Source organism: Aptenodytes patagonicus, chromosome 12 (assembly GCF_965638725.1).
Source record: "Aptenodytes patagonicus chromosome 12, bAptPat1.pri.cur, whole genome shotgun sequence".
Lineage (NCBI taxonomy): Eukaryota > Metazoa > Chordata > Aves > Sphenisciformes > Spheniscidae > Aptenodytes > Aptenodytes patagonicus.
In genome coordinates, this window is record NC_134960.1 from 14163618 (window position 1) to 14190679 (window position 27062).

At 41.1% G+C, this 27062-nt stretch overlaps 1 protein-coding gene across 2 annotated transcripts; it reads right to left on the minus strand.

The window, feature by feature from the left end:
- Positions 1 to 586: 586 nt before the first annotated feature.
- Positions 587 to 26483, minus strand: CCNJL (cyclin J like). 2 transcript variants are annotated; one of them, XM_076350493.1, is made up of 6 exons: positions 26439 to 26483; positions 26186 to 26300; positions 14901 to 15111; positions 4977 to 5276; positions 4004 to 4163; positions 587 to 2938 (listed from the first exon to the last, which is right to left on the minus strand). In XM_076350493.1, the coding sequence occupies exons 2-6, from the start codon at positions 26261 to 26263 to the stop codon at positions 2491 to 2493; spliced, it is 1197 nt and encodes a 398-aa protein (XP_076206608.1). In that variant the 5' UTR covers positions 26264 to 26300; positions 26439 to 26483; the 3' UTR covers positions 587 to 2490. The 2 variants fall into 2 exon arrangements, with proteins under 2 accessions (XP_076206608.1, XP_076206607.1); XM_076350492.1 differs by lacking the exon at positions 26439 to 26483 and having other exon boundaries at positions 26186 to 26374.
- Positions 26484 to 27062: the final 579 nt, after the last annotated feature.

Here is a 27062-nt window from a genome sequence, read left to right on the forward strand (position 1 = left end):
TAGACCAACTCAAATTCTCATAAATCTTTTCCCTTTCAGAATCTGCTGTTGGACTTAATCTGCCCCAACTCCACCCATGATACAACGGCACAAAGAGAACCTAGAACTCAATGGACAATTCCTGCTTAGAAGATACAGTCACCAGAAGAAAGACTGAATGTACAACCGTGTTCTCCTATTCAGACTTTCAATCTCCTCAGGTAAGATGGCACCCGCAAGACACACTGGCCATGTGAGCTGGAACAATCCGTTCTTAGATTATTTTACGTCCCTACCTTGTCTCTGCACATTTTCTGCCTGTTTCTTCAGCCATCTCCTCATCCCACTTTGTACCTCCTTATATACACCAACACTATTGGAATAGGACCTTATTTCTTGTGCAGTGACCAAGTTCCTCATCTGCCTAATCCTTCACAATTTATTACTTGGCAAAGCCTTTCCATCACTTTTGTCCTGCCACTCTTCTGTTCTGTAAACATTATGAATGCTCAGATCAAGTATTTTTAAGGTATAGACATATATTCTTTGTTAGCTCTTAAAAGCTAAGGAGAAACCACTAAAAAAAAAAAAGGGTACTTCAGCTACGTGCTTGTTTATTGGAAGCTTTCATTGGGAACTTAGCAAGTATTTTCACAATTAAGCACGATGGCAGTCCAAAGTATCACACTGCACATGACGCAAATTATAAGAGTGATAAAAACTAAAGAAAAACCACGCAACAGTACTGCCACATATATGTTTTTCTTTACATCTGTCGAATGACATAATAAAAGATACACTAAAGTCTTCTGAAAATAAAGTTTAACATAAATACAAAGCCAACAGAATAAAAGATGAACTAAGTCCTCTAAACTTCTGGACTGATTTCTGAAGAATACTGCCTCTTCATTTACAGTTTGCTTTTTTTTTTAAATAAACCAAGATTCCTCTAGCCTGCTGAATGGAAGAAATTATTAGCTTGATGCCAAAAGTTGCATTCTCAGAAGACAGTTACACAAACACACATTAGCATGCAGGATAATTTTTCCCCTCCACCCTAAAATACCCTTAAAAACAATCCTCTAAAAAATATAATTTAAAACAGCACTGTGACACGTGACTTGAAAAAATTTCCCCAAGTCAGTAAAAGCATATTGCACATTACTTGTATTCTGTCCTGAGAACCTTCAGAGAAGAGACAAACCCAAGAGTACTGCCGCCTTCAAAGAAATTTACAATAGTGGTTGCATATATCAAAACAAAAGTTTCACATTTGCAGAAGTTCATTTCTTGTAAATATCTACATTAACATAAAAAAAAGCCTATACAGTTTTTTTGAACCATCATCTCTGGTTTCAGTTGAAAAAGAAACCTTTGGATATGTGGCAGTAAGGTGTGTGTCTCATCGCAAAGAAGCAACAGGATCTTCAATTTACCAGCTACATTTTCCAAGAGAATACCAAGATGGTATTTAAAAAACTAAGTCAGCATTGTCTAGCACTGCAATCAAACTCTAATTTCACAGTAAAGTTAACCAGTTCCCTATCTTTGCCCCCATTAACACCAGTTCATCTGACCTGAGCCTGAGCTACTGCCACAAGTCATTGAGCCCAAAAGATGAAATAACTGAAGGCAGCGAACCCTTCCAGAGTTTTTCCAAGAGAATTTCTTCAAGTAACATTAAATCCCTGATAAAGCTCATGAACAGTTTACTAACAATAATCTCCAGTCTCAAAAACAGCAGCATGTTAAAGATCTAAGAGATGATTTAAGGTTTTGGTTTTGTTTCTAAAATACTTGAAGGCAGAGTGATGTTCTGTTCAGCAGCACCACATTTAGATTCCAAGAGAATTTTAAGTAAAAAATGATTTGATAGTCTTCTGGCCCATTTTTCTTTTTTTCCTTTTATTCTAAAGTCTTACTCCTGAACTATGACTCCTGCTTAAAGAAAATGGAAAGTGTTCTACACACAGATTTCTGCATAAACGAAGTTCACATTTAACTGATACCAATTTCAGTATATTTTAGTAGAAGCTTCCAGTAGTATAAGCTGCCACTGTTCAAGAGACACGTCGCTGGGAGAGGAGAGCACTCCATGTTTTCCAACAGCATCCTCTGGATACATTGCTACTTGGCCAGAAATTCAACAAACGCTCCAGCCTGAAATAACTCTTCAACGCAAGCTTTCAGCCAACTCTGACGAGTCACTAACTGAAGACTAGAAGGAAGTACTCTCCACAGGGTTTCTACACAGATGCCTCTCAAAGTGACACTGAGCGAGGTATATTAATGAATTTCTATTTCTCTCTCTCATTAAGAGCCAAAAGGTACAACCCTTGGCAGAAAGGCACCCAGGTTCCATTGATCAGTGGATCCAGATCAATGTCCTCTGAATGAGCAAGTCATAAGGATTCTGTTCCTTCATGGTTTTCATTCAGATACACATTTTGTAGCACACACAGGGTCTCTTCTTCAGCTTCTATTCATACCACCTTTTTCTCCCATCAATATTTATCCGTCAAAACACCCAGCTGCATATGAGTGATGACCACTGAAGTAACTACTGCCATAAGCCATGGAAATGCAGAGTCTGGGCTCTGTTCCTAAGGCCACCTGCACAGCAATGGGCGTTTGGATGGGCAGAGTCTGGGCGGATGGCCGAAGGCTGGCCTGAAGAGCTGCATAGGAGTGCAGCGAGCTGTCAGCACTCCCAGCAAGCAGACCGCTGGGCCTGTGGGCCTGTAAGGAGTCACGATAAGCAGAGCACAAATCTTGCACTGGCGACTGGACCTGGGAAAGCGTAGCTGAATGCTGGGCTAAAGGGTGATAACTAGATTGCTGGAAGAGAACTTGAGTAGTGGCTTGATGGCTCAGATTTCCCACTGCTTCCTGTTCTTGATGTTGAATTGTTACTTGCTTTTTTATGTTACTGGCTTCTTTGATGTCATTCTCATAATATCTGAAACAAATTATAAGTAAGATTTATCAAAGAGAGAAGTTCTCAGAGCTTGCATATATCCCAAAAGTTTTCACCAGTCAGGCTACATCAGGTTTTTGGCTCTAGCTGTATATGGTAACCCTCAGTTGCTTTTACAATTAATTTCTAATTATCCTGCTGCAATCTTCACAGACTAATGACAGGTTTATGGATCATTTTGCATCACAAGTATGTTTTTACTGATAGACTGGTTATCTTGGAACCTTAAGTCCACAACACAAAGACATTTTAAAATAGCCTGTGTAAGTATTTGCAGAGTATTAAAGTGCATAGCTATAAGGCAAATTCTTGTTAGATATTAGGAAGAAACATTTTCACACTTTTGATTATCATGACAATGATGAAGCACTGGAACAAGTTGCCCAGAGAGGTCTGGAAGTCTCCGTTCTTGGAGATAGTCAAAACTTAACTAGACAACACCCTAAAGCAGTCTGATTTAACTTCAGTCGGCCCTGCTTTAAGTAGGAATTCAGAAGTTACCTCCAAGGTCCACCATCACTCCCAACTTAAATCATTCTATTAAACTTTTTTTTATTTTCCATTAAGACTGTATGTGCTCACATACCAGACCAGTTTTAATGCATCGCAGTCATGTGCTTTACTGGAGAAAAAACAAAGAATAGTTCTGAAATGTCTCCTTACTGTATTCTTGATGTTAGACATACTGGTATCTCTCTGCAGTATATTGCAGGTACAATGAAAAAACAAAGGGAAAAAAGCTTTCATCAGCCATCTGTGGAAGCTTCCATCCGATCACATAGACAACCAGTACAAGAAAACATAATGAACACTAAATTGTGTGCTCACTGCAAATATTGTTAAAATACAGTATTTAGTAAAGTGACCTGATTTTTCCCTTGTATTCCTCTCCCCAAACTGAAGATTGAGATTACCAATGTAATACTGTACTCTTGATTATAGCTAAACAATTACTTAAAAGAAAAAAAGAGAAAAATAATAATTAAAAAAAAAGGAGTATTAACATCTTCTAAGAGCACAAGCAGGTTACATTCTTTCTGATCTTACATGAGCATCATTTCAATGCATTGGGCAAGATGTTCCCAGGAATAACATGTTAGCAATTCAAGCTGTGTTGTCCAGGCAGGAGAAACCTGCATACAGATACGTGAGGCGCACACACAAGCTGCAGCAATCAGAGATGGACGAAAATGGAGGAAAGTGTGATCTACAAAAGAAAAAAAGCGAGGATTATACTCTTACTAGTCACTGCAGTGAGCCTATTATGTGTATACCTGGCAAAACAGGACAAAATTAAATCCTCAACTTTCTTCCATGCATCTCAGAGTATTAACTCATGAGCAGAAAAAGTCTCTCAAAAACTGGATGAAGCTTTCCTGAAGATCTCTGTACTACCTGTTTGTAACTACTATCAAGGCTTCACTATAGTTTCTTTCATTTCAGAAAAAGCCACGAAATAGACTATGCTGAAATTTGTAGACTGGTCTCAAGTGGACCAAAGTTAGGTATTGACAATCACACACATATTTACATTAGTGTTGAAACCAGCTTATGACGATGCTGCAGTTCATTGCCTCTCACATTGGAAGCGATGCTGCAAACCAAATCACTAAAAGTCCCATCATTCTAAATACGTCATGTCTTGCAGCACAGGACCCTCTAAAAAATACCATTTAAAAAGATTCATACATTGAACTGCACAATACCATGTCTGCAGCTGACAGTAGTTCATACTCTGTGGCAGATCAAACATTAGACCCCATTTCTGACCATCTTTCCAATTAGTGTTCTAAGCTGAAGAAAAAAAATTGATCTCATCTAGAGATTTCTGAAAAGAGACAAGGGGCTTATGCAGAAGGAAAGGACACCGTACCATTTGCCATCTGAAATAACTGCAAAGAGAAACCGTTCTGCACAGATAGTTTTGTGCAATCCATATTATGACAAGTTTTAAAGCCCTTATCTCTTTCAGATTTTTGCCTTTTGCCAAATGGAAGATCATTCTAGCATAGCCTCTTACCTTGCACTGAGAAATCAAGGAAATAATATGCGTATTTCTCCATAAAAGCTTTGATTTTGGTCAGTGAGGTGATCGGCCAGCCATTGTGAAGGTCATTCTCGCCAATGGACACATAGAGGTAGTAGTCAATGTAGTGTGCTGGCGTTGGTAGACAGAGGTTCCAGTTGAAGTTTTCCAAAAGCAGCATTTCCATTCTAAGCAAATCTTTCTTGTTCAATAGCACATTCACGTTGCACATGTATGCCAGGTTATTTAAGTGCTCCAACTTTGGAACTTTATCTTCTTTTTCTTCAAATTTACCTGCCAGAAGAGGTGGTTTTCAGGTAAGATTTATCATTATGATTGAGTGTCCAAAAGCCAGCAAAGAACACTCCCCAAACCAGAAAGTTTCTTTTAAAAGCACCTTTTATCATTAAAGATGGGAAAGTACAGTGACACAAGTAGGAAAGAAGCCAACAGACTGGTCAACATATTCCTATATCCTTTTTATGGTTTTGTTTGTTTGTTTTTAATTGTTTGTATAGTATTGATGCCAAAACCAAGATTTTAAACTCATTAGGATTACAGAGAGTTTTTTCTGACCAATAACTGGAAGCGGTTTGCTGAAGGGCATTCAGTGAAGTGTGAAGAAAGAAAGCAGCATGCGGAAAATACGGCAAAGGAAGATCTAATATTGAGGGGAAAAACCTCCTTTGGGTGCGGAAGCTAAATGCCCATGCTACAAAAAGGAAGACATTAAAAACCCTCGGGCAACACCACCTTTGCCCTTGGTGCTTCAGAATTTCTCTTTGTTCCTTACTGTCTTGGAGGGCCTCATTAGCTAAGGTCACTGAAAGGCTAGGAGAAGTACACTGTAACCAAGTGATTAACATAAATAATTCCTATGGGGTTAGGAGAGAGCATACATTTTCAGAGTCAAGATAGCTGAGCAAAGCTGCACCATTTTCTAAATTGTATTTACTAGCCTACTGAAACAGCAGTAGTCTCTAGAATGACTCAGTTTTCACCAGTAGCTACAAAGTGCTGTCCTTTTGTGCAGAAAAACAGGATCTCACTCTATTCACCCTTCTTTCATAAAAAGCATCCAATATCAGATTTGATTCCCAGGATTAGATCTATCAGTAATAAAGCAACACTGTTACTTTGCTGCAAACTTAAGAAAGCAATTAAGTCTTCTTAAATTCACACTGTTGGTTTACCAAGCCAGAAATGACCTATCTACCAGCAATTCCTTGTTTGAGAGCTAGCAACAAACAATCACCAGTAGTGAGTTTCCAGTACAGCTTAAAGAACACCCCTGCTGCAAAATCCAAACCTATAGCTACTTAGAAGTACTCTGTAGTTATTTTTCCTCTTTGTTCTTGAGGGCATATATGCCACAATTGATTCTTGCTTCAGTTGTCCTTCCATTGCCTCTGTAAGAGTCCTCCTTTACCAACACAGACCAATTGACAAGATATTAGCATGTCATACAGCTTCAGAGTATCCTTGTCAAATCTAAAAACAATTAAAATGAGTATTGCACTAGAAAATTATTTTAAAAGGAAGTAAGATCTTGCTATCCATTTAGGATAGCAATTCCATCCAAAGTGTCTCCAGTGTATTAAAAACCTGACAATTTTCTGTACTATTAGCAGCTTAAGTGTCTTTTTAACACATTTAAAAATGGATTTTCCATCTTTAAGCCTGTTCAGGTATCATGGATATGAAATGCATTAAGAGTGTAATACAGCAGCCACCCCACCATAAAAGAGCATAACAATAACAATTAAAAACAAAATTCATCCATCATATGAAGTAGAACAGAAAAGGATTGTGGGCACGCTGTCAGTGAAAAAACCCTTAAAATTCAGGAGTCTGTATACACGTTCACGAATCTGCTCGTCACCTGAATTTAGAACTGTTTAAGAAAAATGAAATTTAAGAGAAAAGTTAACCCTTTGTTTTTTCCCCACAAGGTGATATCACAGCCTGATACAGAAATTTAAGGAGTATGCTAGTGGAAGCACTAGCACTAGGAGAAACCACTCCATGCCCAGGAAACTAAGGACAAGATCTGTCATTCTGGCTTCCGTAAGTTCTAGTTCCTTCTTTCTTCCCACTCAACCTTGGAAATTTCAACAGGTCAGACTATAGTCTGGAGAGCAGACTGTCAGCACAGTAGTGTTGGGAAGGTATCATACCGACATAGGGCAAAAGTATTTGACTTGATCAAGATCATTTTTCTGTTAAAAATAATTGACAACAGCTATATTTAGTGATTTAGATTACCAGTTATTTATTATTTCCCCCCTTCTGCTTTTCAACGCACTAGTTCCTAGCTTTAATGTTAGATAATAGTGGCCACTGCAGCAGATTGGAGACACTGAGTATAAATGTAGCTAGCTAATTTAAAGAAAGGCTCCAAAACTGAGTTAGGAATGGGGGGAGAGAAATCAGCTCAGAAGTTTTGCTTCCAATAAACTGTAAAATTTGTATACGAGCTACTTCCCAAAGCAACATACAAGCAACTTGATCACATTTTCTTTCCCAATTCCACCTTGACCTAAACACTTTGCTTCCAAGTTTACCAAGCACTTCCCACCTATTTTTGAATTGAAATCTGAAGATGACAGCAAAAGTTAGTTCATTCCATCAGACCAAATAGATCAGAGGCAAGCTGGGAAAGAACGTGTTTAAGATGTTTTTAAAATGCAGTGTGTCCTTTTCCATTTCCCTAATTTAAAGATATCGGAATATACTAGTCCTATTTTTGTTCCTTCAGTTACACCAGAAACTGAGATTTTATGCACAGCATTTTTATGCTGAGAGAACCAGGACTTCCAACACAATTGCTGCAAGAATATTAAAGGCTCAGACAAGACAGTTGCAAGTCTAGTATTGACCAAACAAACAACACTGACTGGATTAATCAACATCATGCTTTGGAAAGAAAAACAAAGCTGTTTCAGCTACATTATCACCTGGAGTCTGTAGTTTGGAGTTCATGAGAATTGTGTATGAGTCATTTGCATGCTTTTGAAATGCCACTGTAGACACCTCAAATTAAAAATTTGCTGTTGTGTTCTGAGCTCTGGTTACTGATAAAACCATTTAGTTGTCACTATTGCCCTCAAAAATAGTTTTGTTTTGAGGTAACAAAATCATAAGCCTTTAAAGGAATACTTAATTTAAGAAGTAACTGGATGCTGCAAATTTTTATACAAGGAGGCCTACTGAGGTCAATAGGATGAATAAAATAAGATGAACGTGTAATGTAGGTTTGCATTTGTGACCAACTTTTTTGTAAAATCTAAATAGATGGGGGCAGCATGGGACATTTTTAAGTGTGTAGTATTACTGTAATTAATGATGCAAAGATTTTCCAAGTTACTTTAGATCACGTTCTGTCCCACTCTGAATTCTACAATCAGATGCTCCCCCAGAAAAAGAGTGCTTTTTATGTTACACATTCACAGTTTTGTTCTGATGAATGAAAGCCAGAGTAAGTTCTGTTGTCAAGGGCTTAAGTTATAAAGAGTACGTTTCATTAGTACATTTGTCACATTATCAAAACAGCCTATCAGTCCATGCCAGCTTTTCACTAAGGAAAACTAAAGGTCTCAGAGGAGCATCACTGCTGTCAAGCGTACCCTGAAGAACTGATTCATCCACTGCAGGAGGCAAGAGTTACTATGTACACCTAGCTATGCAGCATGCAGTTCAGACTGATGACTGGCGGTTGCGTAGATGATCTTCCTGGGGTTTTGCATGGGTAGCAAAACAAAAGCAGGACATGCAGGCAATTTGTTTTATTAAATTTTCAGAGGCCTTGAGAAGACCAAGGGACAAAAAGGACTGCCAATTTAAAGAGTCATTAAAGTGTGAGTACTTTTTGTCCCATAAACAATTAAAATCAATCCAAAAGAAGGATAAACCAGTCAAGCCCATCTAGCCCAGCATAAAGACCTACAGCTGCTTACACAGCTGAAGGACCACTTTTCTTTTTTCCTACATTGCTCCAGAAGGTGGTACAACAAACTTCTGAGACTCTCTCCCATGCCACCCCCAGATACAAACACAGCTTCTAACTGTCCTCTAAGCAAGGCAAGAAAAAGGCTATTTTAGAGATAGCCTGCTTAATTCCTTTTTCTGCAGTGTCTGCAAAGTGAGCAGTCAGGGATTTTTCATGTCTGTACAATACCTAGCACACATGCAAACCACTTAGCTCAAGGCACACAAGTTTTTAATGCCTTACTATAGTAAAGTTTAATTACTGAAGAAAATATTCTGTACATGTTACAGCAACAGGGAAATGAAAAAAAAAAAGTATGGACTAAGTTTTGCACTAATCTATACCCTGGACCGACACCCACTAGTATCTTTTATTGAAAATAAGTAGCTCAACTGTCTTTGTCAGAACAGTTACCTGCTCATGAAAGTGTGACAATAAATAGAGCACAGTCCAATAGAAAAGCTGCCTGATGTCTGACAACAGCTCCACATAGTCAATGGGGAATTAGGTGATAAAGGATTATCCATACCCTAAACAGCCCATTTAGCACAGGCATCTTTTCTTGCTCTAATTTCTTTTATTGTCCTGAGTTAACTCAGCTGCTGAGAATCCGCTGGCTGATTAAGGAGCTGGGCAAAATAAAGCCAGGAAAACCACAAGAAGCACCCAAGTACTCTGTAAAGTGATGCAGCACTGGGCGTGCTGAACAGTAAGCTAGCTTTGCTTAAAGCAATACTTAAATTTAAAAGCTGTTATGTCTCCACAGCAGCAGAACCCTCTTGAGGAAGAGGGGCCATAAGAACTAGGACTGCTGGAACATTCAGTGCCACTGAATGGCTGAGAGAGAGGGAGGGAGGGAGGGAAGGAGAGAGATGTGGCTTTTATCAGGTGCTGAAGCACCTGCTGCTGGAGAGGGTTAGCTCTTCAGGGAAGAAAGGAACAGCTTTTGAGACCCAGCTAGGATTTTATAGCAGCAAGCAAAAGCTGCACTGCTTTAACTATACTGATACACCATAACAGTACAGCCCCTGTATACCGCAGTTACAAAACTCACAGAAGAAACAGTTGCAGCAGTTTAAGACTTACTGCCCAGGTGCTTGCTTTCTCCCCAGAGTTTACTGCTCCTGTGGCTGGACCATCTGAATGGATTGTGTCAGTGCATCTCATCTACTTTGGGGCAGTTGGTTTGCAGCACTTTCAGCAGGCAATTTGAGCCAAGTAGCACTAAAGCAGATGGGATATCTTTACACAATCCCTTTTTCTAACAGAGCACTTAGGGCTAGAGCACCTTAAAATGTCACAATCATTTTCTGTAATAAAGTGCCCGATGAAGATGTAGTTTAGAACATTACAACCTGCTGCTGCTCAGCAGTGCTCCTCTACAAGGGGCTGCCTTCTCAGCTGTCAGGTGGGGTGAACTGAAAGTTCCTCAATTCCCTTCAGGCAAAATGTTAGTTAAACTAGATCAATCCACTGACTGAATCCATCAGCCAGCTGATTTTGTCTGGAGAAAAATCAGAGCTTACTCAAAGCACTGGGGTGCTTTGGGGGAAAGGGAAAGTAGTAACATTTTCAGTCGCTTATCTGTTTGCAAAGTGAGCATGCAACCATAGCCTGGTGCAGAGACAGCAATCCTGGCTTCTGTGCAGGTGTACTGGTAACTATCCTGCTCTAAATCCAGTTGGCTCACCTGAAGATCACCAGTCCCAGCTGCCCAGCATTACTTCTCACCAAAAGCCAGCATCTCCCTGACCTAACAGCAGTCAACCTGAGCAATCACTAGTCTGCTTCAAGCAAGGGACAGATGGAGCAATTAAAATCACTGGACTTCTCTAATGATCTTGCAGCAGCAGGAACCTACAACCTCTTGTATTACAAGAGGTTATTAAAAGAAGGTCTTCTAATCGTGTACCTAGCCAAAACATCCACATGGACCAAGTCTTTCTGTATTACAAAAACATGTTTAGTTTATGATTCTGATTTAGATCATAAAGTTTCCCTTAATGGAAGTGAAGGAGACAGACTATTCTAAATACATTCCTGAAGTAACTGTGACATCAATTTTTCCAGCAACTTTTCTGTCCCTCCCCCAATAGCTTTCAGTTCACCTCTAGATTACTGTGAACAATTTTTACCATTCTTTTTCAGAACTGATTCAGAGGAAATAATTACCATTGATGACATTAGTAAACTTCAAAGCTTTTATAGCTGTTCTGAGGAGCTAAATTATCTGGCAGGAATTTCCAGAGGCCTTCTCCAATTATCATGCTGTGCATACATTGCAAAAGAAACATACATCTTCCGGCTAGTGAACGACTGGATGATTCAAGGGACACACCCCCGCATTCCTCTCAACTGCAGCAAGTCCAGGCAGAACATTACTTGGCTCCTAGTGCAATTTGTTTGGAACAGTATTATCTTCTCACTCCCTCTTCTCTTTCACAATTATTACCGAAGTGGGAAGCACTATCATCCTCCAGTTTCCCTGTCTGGGGAAGCTGATGAGCCAGTCAAAATGCATTTCTAGAATATAGCAAGAGAAATTAGCTCCGGCTAACTAAAGGACATCTAGTGACATGCTATGTTCTCCATCATGAGAGCATTGCTGTTGTATGCTATTGAAAATAGGCGATGGCAATGTTAGTAGGTAAAGGGGGGGGGGGGGGGGGGGGAAGAGACAAGTTTTTGAGATCCTTTAGATCCGAGATAGAAGCATCAAACTTCAAAGCTAAACACAAGTTTACAACACCTTCTCTGAGCTTAAAAATTGTCCTCAACTTGCATTTAGCTTAGAAGTTTGTTGCTTCCATTTCAAAAGTTGTGTGTCTAAAAGCTTCTCTATTGTGCCCCTCCCAATCCCCAAACCCCTCACACTTACAGTAATTAGTGGGAATAAGTAATCTTGCCTCTAACTACACCTCATCTTGCTTGTGGTCTGCACACTACCCTTAATCTCTTGCTCTTTTCTAAGGAAGCAATCAGAAAGAAAACCCCGAGTTTCTCCAAATGTGTTTATAACAATTATTGAAAGACAGTCTGCATTAAACATTCCTCTTGATATGATATAAACACCACAACTATTTAAAAAAAAGGTTAGTTTTTTTGCTCTCTACAGTAAAGGCATATCATTTTTTAGAAGTACAAGCATCTTGCAACAGAGCCTGAAGAGCACTTTTGCTGCAATCCTCTGCTGAAAAACTACTGCAACTAAAGCAAACTTTTGCTGCAACTTCCTACAGTAATGCTTTGCGGGAAGTTCTAATTACTGCCTTTGCAGTAACAGGCAAGGGACTAGTTTTATTCTTTGCTACAATGAGAACTTTCACGGTGACTTCAGGTCGATACTTCTGACTTACTCAGAATCTTTTACTACAAGACATTAAAAAAAAATCATAGTACAAGTTTTCTTCCATTTCATATAATTTTGAAAGTAACAAAACACAAGAATTGCCACTTACTGTAAAGTGGCTTTTCCTGACTTGACTTGCATCACTTTGAACTACACGTACCAAAAAAGAATATCCTTATTGCACACTAAGATGGCCCAGACAGTAAACAGAGCTTACTATGCTCCCAAAAGACTCCAAACTGAGCCCTAGCATTTTAAACCTTATCTATACAAGTTAATTAGGCATTAATTTTGTGCAAAGCTGCTTTGGTTCAACTTTCAATGTTTTGTTCCTACATGTTGGTAGGAAAGCTGCCTTTATGGTAATAGGCCTTTTCCCCTTCCTTTAAGGGGTGATTTATTTCCAGATCAGGATGTATACATGCTACTGCATTGCTCTAATCTTAATTTTAGAAAGATTCTCATACTCATTAGCTCACTAGACTCAGGCTTGCTCTTTTAAGCAAATTGCCTTTTTTTTTTTTCTTCTTAAATAGGCAGAAGTTGCAAAACATTTCCCTCTAGTCTTACCATAGGGCAGTTCACGTGAACTTCCTTTTGCTTCACAGTTGCCTAGAGGTGGCCTAAAGTTGCATTTTACTTCCGTCATTTACATAACAAAAATCTTGCAAGCTTTTTTGCTTCTTTTTAAATCCTAGAAGCTACAGAAGTCAGCAGTCCAGCTCTCCCAATCTCATATAGTGAACCTCTGCCCAAGATCTTACTAGTATACCAACTCTGACAATTTATACAAAGTTTGAGGGTACCGTTTTCATCCTATCTGTGTAGCACTAGAAACGTAACCTATAGCTATAAATTATTCCTCTAAATCCAAATGAAAAGTTATTAGAACTGTTGAAGCATCAATTTTATGCTGGGGAGAAATGGTGGAGTATACTTGAAAGCATCAGATTTATCTAAAGAAAATCCTGTTCTCTTTTCCTGAAGGTAACACTCATCCATGCACTTGGGAAAAAAAAACCCAAACAACAAAAACCCACACACAAACCCAAAAAACTAGCAATGCTGCAAGGCATCTTGTAGTTATGAGGTTACCCAAAAAAAAGAAAGAGATTGTCTGAAAGCTGAAGGAGTACATCTCTGAGCAGGCATCAGTCTTCAAGCTACCTGAACTTGGTATTTAATTCATTCTGATGTGTTTGAAATTAAGGGTACAGTTTCATAATGATTTACAAATCAGCCCTAGCCCCTCTCCCCTCCATTGCACCAGCCTGAGGCTGGTCTGACCCCTTGGAAAAATACATCTCTGGTAAATAAAGAAAACACTTCCTCAGCTGGGATGGTTTTCTGCCAATCTACTGGTCTGAAGGAGCTCACCAAAGGTTCAGGTCAGCAGAACTGCAATATCCGAGAGTCACTTAGGCTGCCTTAAGACTGCACCTACAGCAACCATTTACATTCTTCTTTGTTCCGATTTTAATATTGGCCTTTTTTGCAACATGAACCAGTAACTGCTCCACATAATTCACCATCTTCTCTGGAGTCAGATAGACAGCAATGCTTAAATACACTAAGTGTATAGGGGTTTTTATTATTTTACCATTATCTCTGCAGATTAAGCTCTTCAGAACACCACCAGCAAGGAAAAGCAGTAGCAGTCCCGTGTCCTGAGGGGTAAACATATAGTATCACCTTCTTTCCTCAATAGCTTCTGGCTCTCCATAGTTTTTTTTTACCTTAACCAATACGACTACTTGCACTTTTCAGCCATTAATGCTAGAGTTTGCATAACTTTTGTTGTCCACAATAGTGCATTGCCCTACATGGCTCCCATATGGCAGGATAACTTCTCTGTAACCTAGAAACAGAGTTCATAAGTCTGCAAGGGTAGACTGCAATTCCTTGAGGCACCAGTCTTGCTTTTCTCTACTTGCACAGCCCTGGCTGCAGAGAAGATTTCAAGAAAGCACTAATAACAAATGTTCAAGATCATTTGCTAAATGGATGCCAATACTGAAACTTTAGTATTACAGAACAATGCCTAGCTGTTTGATAGGAGCCCAGAACAAGTAATACGCATTCCAGCATCATCAACACATCCACTAAGTGCCTCGAGAAGCACATTTTCCTTTGGCCCCTGTATAAGAAACCTCTGATTTGCAAGGAACTGATTATGCCCAGCAATCACAACAGAGGCTCCAAGGACAGACCTCCAGGAGAGGCTGCGTGTTACACAGATGTCATTCCCTACTACCAACTCTTTCTTGGAACCAACCTCTCCCACTCTTGCCACTTCCTTACCACCCCATCACCCCCTGATCTTCATTGTCCCCTTCCACTGACCCAGCTTCAGCTGCCAAAACTTCCTCTGCTCACTGACACCGGCATATAGATGTGTAGTGCAAGCTATGCAGTTGAGCAGAGTTTATTAACAGACTGCTTTATGCCTTGACCTGGGCTTCATTAGGCCTTACCCTAAGCAGGTGGAAAGCTGTTAACACAGAGAAAACAGCACATGATGTATAAGGAAAACAACCATCTGCTCAGAAAAAAAAGCCTTAATAGACAGCAGCCAACTTACTTGCTAGGAGCAGACAGGCAAATGAAATGATGTGCAGTTGTTTGACAGTGATATCATAGCGATCCATAAAGAGGTCCAATAAATAGATAGCGAGATGCCGGGCCGTAGGGCAGAGATTGAAACGGTTGCTGAGGACAGTCAAGAGATCAATGAAGTATCGGCGCATCCCAATCTGTGGCGAATGAGCCTTATACATAGGCAACTTAAGTTCCTAAAGGAGAAAAAAAAAAGGGGGGGAGGAAAGAAAGGTACTGAAACAAATACCATTTCAGTGTCTGGAATCCCAAACCAACACCCACCACCTGCTATGGCAAATGCTCAGCAGCTACAGCACTATGATTGACACAGAAATCAGGGCTGGATTACTGCATGTTTTGACAGTCAGTTAACTTCTAACACTTCGGTCATCCATGCACTTTCCTCACAAGCATTAAACGTGGTCTAACACTGTAAATTACAGTTTAACTCAGGAACAACTCACTGTTGCTTTCTACAGAACACCAAACTTCCTGGCCATGAAAATTGTTCCTGAAGGACTCCTTTTTAATTTTGTTCACCCAAATTGGACTGTTAAGTAAGGTTTTAACAGTTTCATAGGCAAGAAGGGCAAGGTACATTTCTCTGATATTGCCTCTTCCTCAGTTGCCCAAGTTACTACATCCTGTGCCAAAACACACGTAGATGTTCTTTATTCTGAAGACCTATCTAACATTAAAAAAACCAAAAACCCCACAAAAACACATCGTGCATGGCTGGAGCAAGAAACAAAAGTAGACATTAACAAGAAAAACAACATTGGAGAATGATTAAACTTTTCTAATTTTCTGTACTAATCTACTTCAGCATTATAAAAGCTAACTATTAAACTGACAGACTGTATTTCACATGTAATATACACATTTTCATTTTAAAGGCAGAATTATATAAGTTTTTGGTCTACCTATGCTAGATCTTCACCTGCAAGGGTTTTACACACAAGCTTGCAGTCACTATGCAAAGAGTAGGTTAAGAGAAGGAGTGAAGTTTCTTGGAATACCCACCAACTAATGCCACTTAAAAGTTGACACTTTATCATTTTAGACATGGTTGTATACTAATGCAGTTACCATTTTGACTCAAATCAAAATGGGCTGAATACATTTGATAGGCATGGATTAAAAAAGAAAAAAAACACAAAACCATTTCAACAAGGTGTATCTCTCAGTAATTCAGATGCTGCTTATATGTCATTTTTGTATTACTTATATTTGAAAATAAATTAGAATTAGTACAGTGCTGCAAGATAGACATGTTTTATAGTGGAATACAAAGCAGTACATAGAGCAGTTAATTCTACTAAATAAATCAGGACTTAAGAAAGCGTTCAGAGGAAGTATCTATACTGGCTACCCCATTTACAGAAGCAAGAGGCACCACCTTGCACAGCTGGTGCGGTGGCTGCCCACACTCCTTTCATCCCTGGAAGGAGACATTCCATGAGGAGGTTCAACTTATCAGGAAAAAATAGCTACACAATCAGGCTCAGAGGGGCGCACATAACTGGAAACCAGGGAGGCTCCAGAACGAGAAGCAGCTTACAAAGACAGCAAGCGGAGCGCTGTTATGGATGATTGCTTCCCAGGCCTTTTTAAAGAAAGTCAGTGAAAAAACACATTCCGGACTGAACAGACACATGCTGTGGACAGGCAAACAGCCCTTTGAAACCTGGGACAGCCTTCACTGGGGGATTATAAAGAAATCGCCCACCAGTAACAATTTATAAAGCAGGGAGACAATGGAACATGTTCCCCCCCATTGTTTTATACCCAGAAAACCCCCATAAATTTGATTTTTCAATTGCCTTATGCACAGAGATTTCAATCTGTCAGTACAACTGACATACACAGGTTCAGAGCAGGAGTTCCTAGTATACCCATAATACGAATGTTCTGGCAGAAATGGTTTCAAGCTCATTGCTTACATCAGTTAAAATAACTGCATTTTTTTTAACGTCTCTACAAAGCTCAAGCTATCATAAGAGGTGGCAATTCTACCTCTGAAATATTTTGTTCTTCTAGGTGACTGGTAGGAGATTAAAGTTTTATTTTTTGAAGTGTCCTTACTGTTTCAACAGCTATGTCTCCCAGCAAGATTATACTCTCTATATTCTTTGAGGTCAGCATATATATTTAATGTGAAATTTGCTTTTTAGACCATAACAAATGCAAGAAATAAACAGTAACTCTAGTTATACATCTAGTAAAGAAATCTGACGTGTCTAAATATTACAGTTCAGTGGGTGAGCATTAGAGGCTCAGAATGAAAGCAGAGATCAAGAGACTTGCATCTGAACCTCAGATGCTCAGAGGCCAGAACTACCCCCACTCAGCCCACTGTGCTAGAAAATTCAAAGACCAGTCGAAGCACTGAATTTAAGCCAATAGGATTATTCTGCTACTGGTTTAACACAGACATTTACTCCAAGACATCTGCTTGCTTATTTATTTTTAATTATTTTTTGAAAATCGGTCACTAGTAAAGGGTGTAAGTGAAAGGCATTCTCATTTTGTGCACCAAAAAACCCACGTGGGCTTCCGTATAACGAGTCTTAACAGCACAGACAAGGTTCAACTTCAGGATTAACGTTAGGAGGAACAGAGCCACGTGCTGTGGTTTCTTACAAGATCAAGTTCCTAGGTATTAACTGATCCAGGGTAATTATCTGTGTATAGGCAAGAGCATTGCCCTGCACCACATAGCATGAAGCAGCTAATAAGTAGTTCAATAGGACTGCTTTTACACTGACAGATCAGTCTTAAATGAGGAGATTTTCTTTTAAAGGCAAGCGAGCGGTACATAGTTTAGCAATGTAAGAGCTCAATAGCAGGCTTACAGTTATCAGCAGGGCTGTGGGTATGCACCCCTTTCCATCAACCCCTCCCCGGGTTCTTTAGCATAAGTTGGTTAAAAAAAAATTAATTATTCCTTTGAATTAAAAAAATGCCTTTGCTGCTTTGGGAATACTGGTGCAGGATTAGCAAATACAACTCTATGGAAAAAACTGAACTTTTGGGGAGCAAGAATAAAATAAATCGTTTCCATCGCTTAATTTTTTCCTCTATCTCCAGTAAAGCAACAGAGAAGAAACTGGGAGTCCTGCTGTCTGCTGGAATTGCCCTTTCATATGCTGTTTCTGCTTATCTTTGACCTGTTCATTTGTATCTACGTCAACAACTTTGCTTTGGGCTACTGAGCAATTGCCACATTGAAATGCTAAAAGCGGCAGCACATGAGAGGCTCACAGGTGTCTCGGAAATTACTTAACAAGCTTTGCTCAACATATTGATCAGTGTCGCTCCACAGAAAGCCTCCAGAAAGGCAGAGCATAGCATTTAAAGGGATCACCGCTTAATCTCGAAACCTGAAAAGTAAGGCTTGGACTGAGAGTCAGTCTTAAGGGCGAAGACAATTTTTAAGCCGCCACCTCCTACCAGCTTCCAGACCTGACCTTCTAGAAGAAGGGAATCAGCGTAAACATTTTAAGTGGTGTTAAAGACGACAAATCTTCCTCGGCAATCGCATCTGACAGCCAGCCAGGCTCCAGACATTAGCCGTTCGTTCACTGCAGAGACACAGCTCATCACCAGTAACCTGACCACCTCAGCTGGCACCATTCATTACCTGAGCTCAGGAGACAAGATTTCATCTGTGGTTCGGGTGGTTTTGTAACCGGGCTGAGCAAATGCGCTTCAGAGTCCATCCCTAGAGGAGATACTAGGCAAACAAGACTTAAACTAAAGCTTCTGAGCAACCACGTGAAGGTTAGGCTTTCACTGCCCGTTTGAACTAAATCAGCCAAACAGCGATTGAAGTGGCGAGGAAGAAAATTTAACAGGATCGCTTCCTCTAGCTCCTTTGAAGCAGCAGCTGGTGCAAGCCAGTCTGCCCAGCATTTATCTTCATCAGACGGTTTGGTGTTCAACATGGCAAGAAATTCCACACGCGCATTCTTTCTGTCCAATTTCTTTTCAGTAAAACTGTTCTCCCACTGATATAAAGCCAGTAATGAACTGACAAGCAGTCAGGAGAAAAAACTTAGCAGTAGAAAAGTTAGCAAGTGATGTGACATTATGGTAATAAGTCACACTAATAATGATCAGTTCTCAGAACAAAAGTGGAATTCATCAAGGTATTTTAGAACAACTCTCAGATTTTTTGACGAGGAAAATGAAATGCTGTAGCAAATATGCCTCGGGTTCTGAAATTCAATTCGGGGAGATGTTAACTGAATCTGGTTTTCTACCAGGTCAGAGCACTTGGACTTCAGTTGGGGTCTGTTCTGTCCCACAGGTCAAACGTGCAACATCTCCTGACTCTCTGCAACAGTTCCCGTGTTTCTTACTGCCCTCCTCCCTCTCTCAGCACCAGCCATCTCAGCTGCAAGATACCCAGCTGCAGCACACAGGCGTCTCCAGAGAGCTGTGTGCTCTATGGAGAGCCAGGTAAATTACCTTCTCATTTCTGGAGCAAAATGAAACACCAAAACCAGAGCTACTCAGTAACAGTAAAGCCCATTCATCTAGAAACAGATGTTACAATACTTGCCTACACAGATGCAGGCTCTATTTGCTACTATGAACTTCATACTTCTCTCATTATTATCCTTCTTTGATCTTATTATCTACTTCTGTTTCTGGATATGCAAACAGAATCCAGCGCCTGGCCCCTGCTACCACAGCTCACAGATCTTGACCACCAATCCTAACCTGAAATCTGAAAAAAGGTTCCAGCTGATGAACAAAATTACCCAGTGAAGGTATATAACTAAAGTTTCAACAAGATCTCCATGATTCTCCTTAATCTAGTGTTAAAGTATATAAACACAAGACACCACTTGCGTGGTGTCTATATAAGGCATTCAAATTTAAAATGAAAAAAAGATAAAAAGAAAAGGAAAAAGGCTACTAAGTATTTGTTAGAAAACTAGTAAAAACCATGGTAGCTTTGGCAATCATTTAGCTCTCTGTATGTTTCATGTTCTGGAAAAATAGCATGTATGTGACCTCCACCAGATTCTTAAGAATTCCTGTTGTAAGAATAACTGATACTGCAAACTTTTTGCCATTAGAACAGGAAAAAGAAATGTCTGTAGATGAAAAATAAAGGGAAAGCTTATCTAGCAGGCTTTTAACAGTTGTTCTTTGAAAGAGACAAACTCCTTCCTGTTTTGTGTTCTAACCAGTCTTCCAACTGTGGAAGAAAGGTGCCAAATTGATCTCCTAGATATAATTATTGCACCACACGAGAAACCACTAAAAGCTAACTTCTATTTATGCGGGCAAGAAGATGATATACAAAGAAAAATTTAGACTATACTCTTTTATAGGAGCTTGAAAATTCAGAGCACTCTGCATGCTTCTTTGCAGTAGACTAGGTAGCATGCTACAAATTTAATTCTGCTACTAATGTCATGCTATTCTCCGTCCTGCACAGAACAATCCTCCTGCCCCTGCACAGGCTGCAGCACTATGCCTTCCAGTAACAAAATGACTCATACAAAGCTTGCTGGTAAGTGTTTCTGTGCTTAGGCAGCTGACTGCAGTTTAATTAATTGGTCAGAAAGGTTAAGAGTTAGTGTGTTTGTGAACAATCTGATAGTAGAGTACGGCTGATGCATTTGGCTTTTACTAATCTTCAAGCTGGCCATGCAAACTCAAAGGGAAGGGCAAAGATACATGACAGGGCAGCGCTCTTAGGGTATGGCCAGCAGGATGTGTGTCCTCGCAGAGCAGAAATGCATGGTGAAAGTCTCTGAAAGAGTCACGCTTGCTTCATCTGTGCAAGCACAAGCCACGCTGTCTTATAACAGGGAGACCAATGATTATAACTGTTAGAAGATACAGCAATAAGGGACGGTCTAGGATTCACTGCAACATCTATTACTCCTCTTTTCAGCCCTGCTGTAATCACATCTCTCAGTCCTGAAAGTTACAGTGTTTCCCATTATTTAAGCAACCTTCAGTTCTTTTAAACAAATCTTAATCAGGCCCTAGGAGAAGTGTCAGTCTTGCACAGCATCTGGATTCAGTATGTAGGAGTAAGAGACAAACCTGACAGAACTACATTTCAAAAAGGACGTCAGATAGTTCCTCTCATTATTTCCAGTGAAAATTTAAGATCCACATACTTTCTAATAAGGAAGGGTGCATGGGCAATATATCCTTTAGTTTTCCCCTCATTCAACAGTGACCAGTCAGGTGGACAGAGCAACAGCTTAAACACACTCATTGCACTGCCTAGATCAGTGCTGCCAGCAGCTACCCTTACTGACTTATGATACATTCCACTGATGTGTGAATGAAACACCATAAATTAAGATTTTTCTCCCATTACCGCTGTTCCTGCACACTCAAAGGGAGCAGCAAATTCACGTGCATCTCCCACAAAGGGCCAAAACTCCGGCCACATAAAACAGAACCTCAAGTTCCAACCTACTTGATGACTTTGGCTTACACTGGGTTGTTTCACTTACTCTTTCAAAGAACAGTAGCACCTTCAATAGTTTCCCCCCCTTTACCTAGATTAAAGGCCATCTCAGACTACATTCTGTGCTCTTCATGCATTTCCCCTACCACTCACCTCTGCCTTTCAAAATATCTACAGATAAGCACAGACTCCATTCCTTGAGATCTGAGCTTAGTGTAGACAAATTAAGGTTCAGGCATACTACTGAGATGTCACACAAAAAACCTGTGGCAGACCAAGACAGTATTTCAACTGTATGTAAAAGTTTTTTGTGCTTGAATCCACTCTACCCTTCAGCATCCTCACAACAGTCCCAGGCATTCGAAATTTGTGGGAAAGTTGAACTAGTATTGTGCTTGAAAAATCCATTACTTCACACGTTCCACTGTGGTATTTTATCAAGCATTTCATTAAGTCCTTCTCACACACTTCAAAGTATTCAGAAGTTCAGCAGCTAATCTGAGAAAGATCAGAGAAAGGAGTGTGAAAATTGAAATTCCAACTCTAAGGAAAAAAAGAAGAGAGATCATGAATAACCATGTACTTTATTAGGACACCTGTTCCTTTCAGCTCCATGCACATGCTGCCATCTATAACATAAGCAAATTACAGCTAGAAACCAGTAATGCTATTGTTGCTGATTTTCAAAAGCTGGAGTTTGTGTGTGGTTTTTTGTTTAGTGAACAGATTATGCTTTTGTTGCTGGACTTCCAGTCTTGGATAAAAAAACCCTGATATTAATACACCTCAATGCCTGTTACACCTACTTTCTTTTACAGCTGATTCAAACTGGAAAGGTGCATCAGAATGAAAGGTTAATGTTTTATCCTTCCCTTAAATGAAATGGGAAAGAGCCCAAAACCTTTTGCATGTCTGCAGGTATCTGGGACTCCTGAAGTTCTCATCTAGGTTTTGTTTTAAAAACAAAACACAGAAGCACCACCTATGCAATGCCCTAACACGTTCCCTCTGTTCAGAGTGTGTATAATTGTCTAGTCTGCACCAATCCGAATTTCAGGCTGTGCCAGGCAGATCTGAACATATCAAATATACCATTTAATTAATTAAGCATCAGAGGGGTGAGCAGTTTTTAAAATAACAAGGACAAGAGTGGACTTATAGGCTAAAAGATAAAACAGTACCTGTTACATCAAGACCTTCATGCTACCAACAGGTTAAGTAAACCAGATAATTTGGCAGAACTACAGAAAATAAAGGGACATATGCTGGGTACAGGGAGAAGAGGCTGTGTTTTTACTGAAGTTTTTACTGAACAAAATTAATAACAGGATCTGCACTACTTCTAACAGGATGATTTAAAGCTGCAAGAAATGCATTTATGGTGACAGTGAAGAAAAGGGCTCTTCACAACAAACCCTGTATGGATTACACTCCTGCTTCAGAGACTGCGGTCCAAGCTGAAACCATGGACAAAGCCGAGGGAAATGCTGCATGTCAAAGTAGAATGAAACACATCACAGTGGTAAACAGCATTTCCTCTTTAAGATCTTTAAAACAAGAGGAGGTGGGAGACAGGTGTGGAGGAGCTTTCACCTGGAGGAAATCACTCAGACATTTTTACCGCTTTAACAGCAAAGGACTGTTTGCTTTCAGGAGAAAGAGGATCAGCTCTCCTCACCTGGCCAAAAGTAACTGCAGGCAGTTATTTGGACTGCCTTTAAAAAGATCAAGTTACAATTATTAACCTTTTAAATTCACAAACAACAAGTCCTGTAAAATTTGGCCCTGCTCTGAGAAGCTATGCAAGAGAGAAATAAAAAGGGAAATGCAGGCAGATCTAGAAATTCTCATTAATTGCAGGAAATGAACATATCCTGGAAGGAAACAGCCCAACAAGCACAAAAATGGGGGAGGAATAGCAAACAGACATCACTTATTTCTGGGACACTCAGACTGCCTTCTAAAGCAAAGTATTTCCTCAACTATGAAAAACAAACAAAAAACCCAACACTGACTTGTTACTCAGCTTTCCACACTTGTGGGGTATTCAGGGCTACTGAAGCAGGGAGAGCAAGTTTTGCACAGATGTTGCAGTAGTTCCACTTCCATTGAGAGAGGTCTCTGATTTTTGACATGAAAGTCAGCTGCCAGGCACAACCAGTACCTTTCCATTATCAATAACATAGGGCCATTGTAGAAGTAGTTGAAGCACCAGAAAATATTAGCACATACACGCAGCACCTTTCTTGGCTTGGTGCATGTTAGACTCTCCTAGTACAAACAAACAGTATGCTCCAATTTCTATTTTCCTTCCTGGCTCAGTCTTGCAACAGGTTTAATGTTCTGGCCTAATCCAGAGGAATACTTTAACCTCTCATTTAAAGTGTGTAACACTTTTGGAATTCAAGTGTTTTGCTCCACTAGGTCAGCACGCTCAATAACTAACACAATACAGTCCCGCTAAGCTGAACACTACATCCCGATAATCACAGCACAGATATTTTACTAGTCAGACAATTCGGGGGCTATTAATTTCCTCTGCATTGAGCTAGAGCCTTTGGGAAGTCACGAAGCCTCACAGCATCTTTCAGCCCTCTCTGAATTAGAAGCCAGGTATACCACACGCATTCAGTATCTGCTGTCATGCAGAACATATCCATCAGATACAGCACACATCATCTGTCACAAAGGACACAAACTTTCAATGAGATTAAGAAGAACTCACAAATCCAACTGGGGGGATGGGAGGGACAGCATAACATTTTTTGCAGTTGTTAACATAAAACCTGGTTTGTTTCATAGTAGGCATACATCTCCCATACTTGTGTGTCTAAATTATTTTGGGAAAAAAAAAGTGTTTCTAATGACCTTTCAGTTGTTTTAGGAAGAGAGCTATGTTATTTAAAAGGGACATTTTATTCCTCACCTTAAACCCAGGCTTTAAGTATGTTCTTCAAAAAAAGTGGGATAGCCTGCAACACGCATTTCAACCTCCTTGACAAGCATCTTTAAGTAACTTCCCTGACAAATTCACATGCTAAAACTAAGCCCTGTTTATTCTCACCCAAGACCAGAGACACGCACTGTTCCAGACTAGGACTCCTCAGCAAGTATCTTAAACCAGAGAGGTCATTTAGGCTTGAGGGTACCATTGCCTGAATTTTCTGTATTCCAGTATTAACATGCTAATACACTAATAATACACTAACACACTAATACTTCAGTGGGGATGCTACTCCTGAAGCTTATTTTGTTCTATGCCATTGCCATAGGCATCCCTAAAACTGGTCCATGCTCATAAAACTGACTCCAGTACCTCAAAACTACTTATCTTCCCAAACTTTGCTGAAGGATCCTTTTGAGGAGTTCCATGACGTTCTGCAGTAAATTCTAACACTTTAGACATCAAAAAAGCAAACCTTGGCATTATACTTAAGAGTTGTTTCTGCAGAATATTGCTTGGGGGGGGGGGGAATCACAGAAAGTGAACAAAAAAGTTTTAGGGGCTGTGATTGTTTTTGCTTGATATACTTGCACGCTGGATTCTCACGTAGTACTTCCTTCAAAAAGAAAAGTCATCCTTACAAGGTGGGCAGAATTAGGATTAAAATTTTTCAAGCAGAAAGAGTTGTAGACCTTCCTCACAGCAGAAAAAGCAGAGCAGCCCAGAGACCCTTCTCCCTCTTTGCAGGTTCTTTAAATTTAAATAATTCTTGTCATTTCAACTGGCCTAGGCTAGTCTCCATATACAAGGAGGTTTTAGCATCTAGAGTAGTCAGATGCATCCAGAAAGCAGGGTGAAGAATGAAATAATTGATTAAAAACTAGTGAATGCAGTAAATAAAACCCAAAGCTTCCCCCCACCTTTTAACGCCTCGTCAGTTGGGATTCTCTCAGTTATTCCCCCCTCGCGGTAGGGCCAGGAAGACCTGCCTCAGCTGGAGGACATGAGAACAATCACAGAGACTGATAACAATTAACTCACCTGACATAATTTATTGCTAAATGCCTATAAAGAAGTCAAAGGCAACAGAACATCCAAAGCATTAACTTTGCTAGCCATAACTTTAGTAACGTAAAAGCTGTGTCAAGTGCAGGGAGTCAATATTTGCCGAGGGCTCTCTCTCACGTTACCCAACTAACTGCGCTTGGAGCTTCTCCAAAGTTGGGAGTCTACCTAAGGAAACGTGAAAAGTAAACGAACAGCCTCAGTTCTACCCGCTCTCCGTGCAAATACACCAGTTCAAACAGCAACCGGACTGTTTGGCGTATTGCAGGACATCTTACTGGTTTTCCAATCCACTCGTAAAGGATACATTAGCTTCTAGAAAAGCCATTACAAGCCATGTCCGTACATCTTTCAGCTCCTCGACAGCCTGCCAGGGAACAGGATCCCACCTTTTACTGGGATCTTAGCATTTAGCTGTTGGAAAAGAAGCAACGCTGTGTCTCCAGATCCTACAACACGCTGATTTTTTGCGGGTCAACATCAGCATCCTCTTAGCATTTAACGCAGTGAGTCATCAACACCCCGGCTAAGCTAAAGCTACCGAAAAGTTGCAGGCAGATATTTTTAGGTAGCAGCTTTCACAGGTTCGGTTTTGAACAAGTCTCGATCAAAAAGGAGAGTACAGGGAAGAGCTCGGTGCAAACCTGCTCCTCTGAGACCTGCCGAAGGCGAGTTTTCCAACACCGAGCCTCAGCCCGGGCAGTTTAACAGCCCTTCCTCCGTGGGCCGGTGCCCGGGCATTTCTGCAGGGGAGGAAAGCGCGCAGGGGAGAGCGAGGAGGAGGAGGGAAAGGAACAAAGTGGGACCCAACCTTCGTCCTCAAGGTCTGGTGGATGTCTGCTGCCAGCTCCCCTTTCCACCACTGCTCCTCCATCCTTTTTCTTCCCATCCAGACAAAGCTCTGGGAGAGAGACGGGACCGCTCTGCTGGGAGGGAGAACAAACCGGACAAGTCTCCCGAAGCCCCGCGGCTGTTTCCGCCGGCCCTCCCCGCCGCACCGGCGGCCGCCCCCGCGCCCCGCTATTACCGCTAATCATCATTTAACGCGTTGATGCATTCGCTACCTTCAAGGCGCCGCAAAACGCCCCCTCCACGGGTCGCCCCCCGCCCGCCCCGCAGACCTGCGGGCCGCCGCGCCCCCGCCCCGGGACCGCGGGCCGGGAGCGGCCCCTCAGCGGGCGCCCGCCGCCCATTTGGGGCCGGTGGCAGCCGGGGCGGCGGCGGGAGCCATCGCTCGGCGCTCTGTGCCGGCGGAAGCGCTGCCCGCGGCGCGCAAACCTCCGCGGGGCGGCCCAGGCCGAGCACCGGAGCCGGCGGGAGGAGGAGGGGGGCGAGAAAGCGGGGGGGGGGGGGGGGGGAATGCTGCTGCCCCCTCCGCCGGGGCGGCTCTTAGGTTAATTGGCGCTAATTAACGGCTGGCTGCCCCAGGCAGGGGCAGTTCCTTCCCCTCCGTGCCCCTGCGCTCCCCGCGGGCCATCAGCTGCAGCCCCCAGCCCCGTGGGGTGGGATGGCACGGCGTGGCACGCGGACAGGGGAGCCCCTTCCCAGCAGCTGCCGAACAGGGGGGCGTTAGGGCAAACCAGCAACGCCTGGACGCGGCTGACTTGGGTCTGCTGCGTTCAGTTGTCCTCCTGGCTGGACTGGAAAGGATAGTGCAAGCAAAATTGCCAGAGAAAATGACATATAAA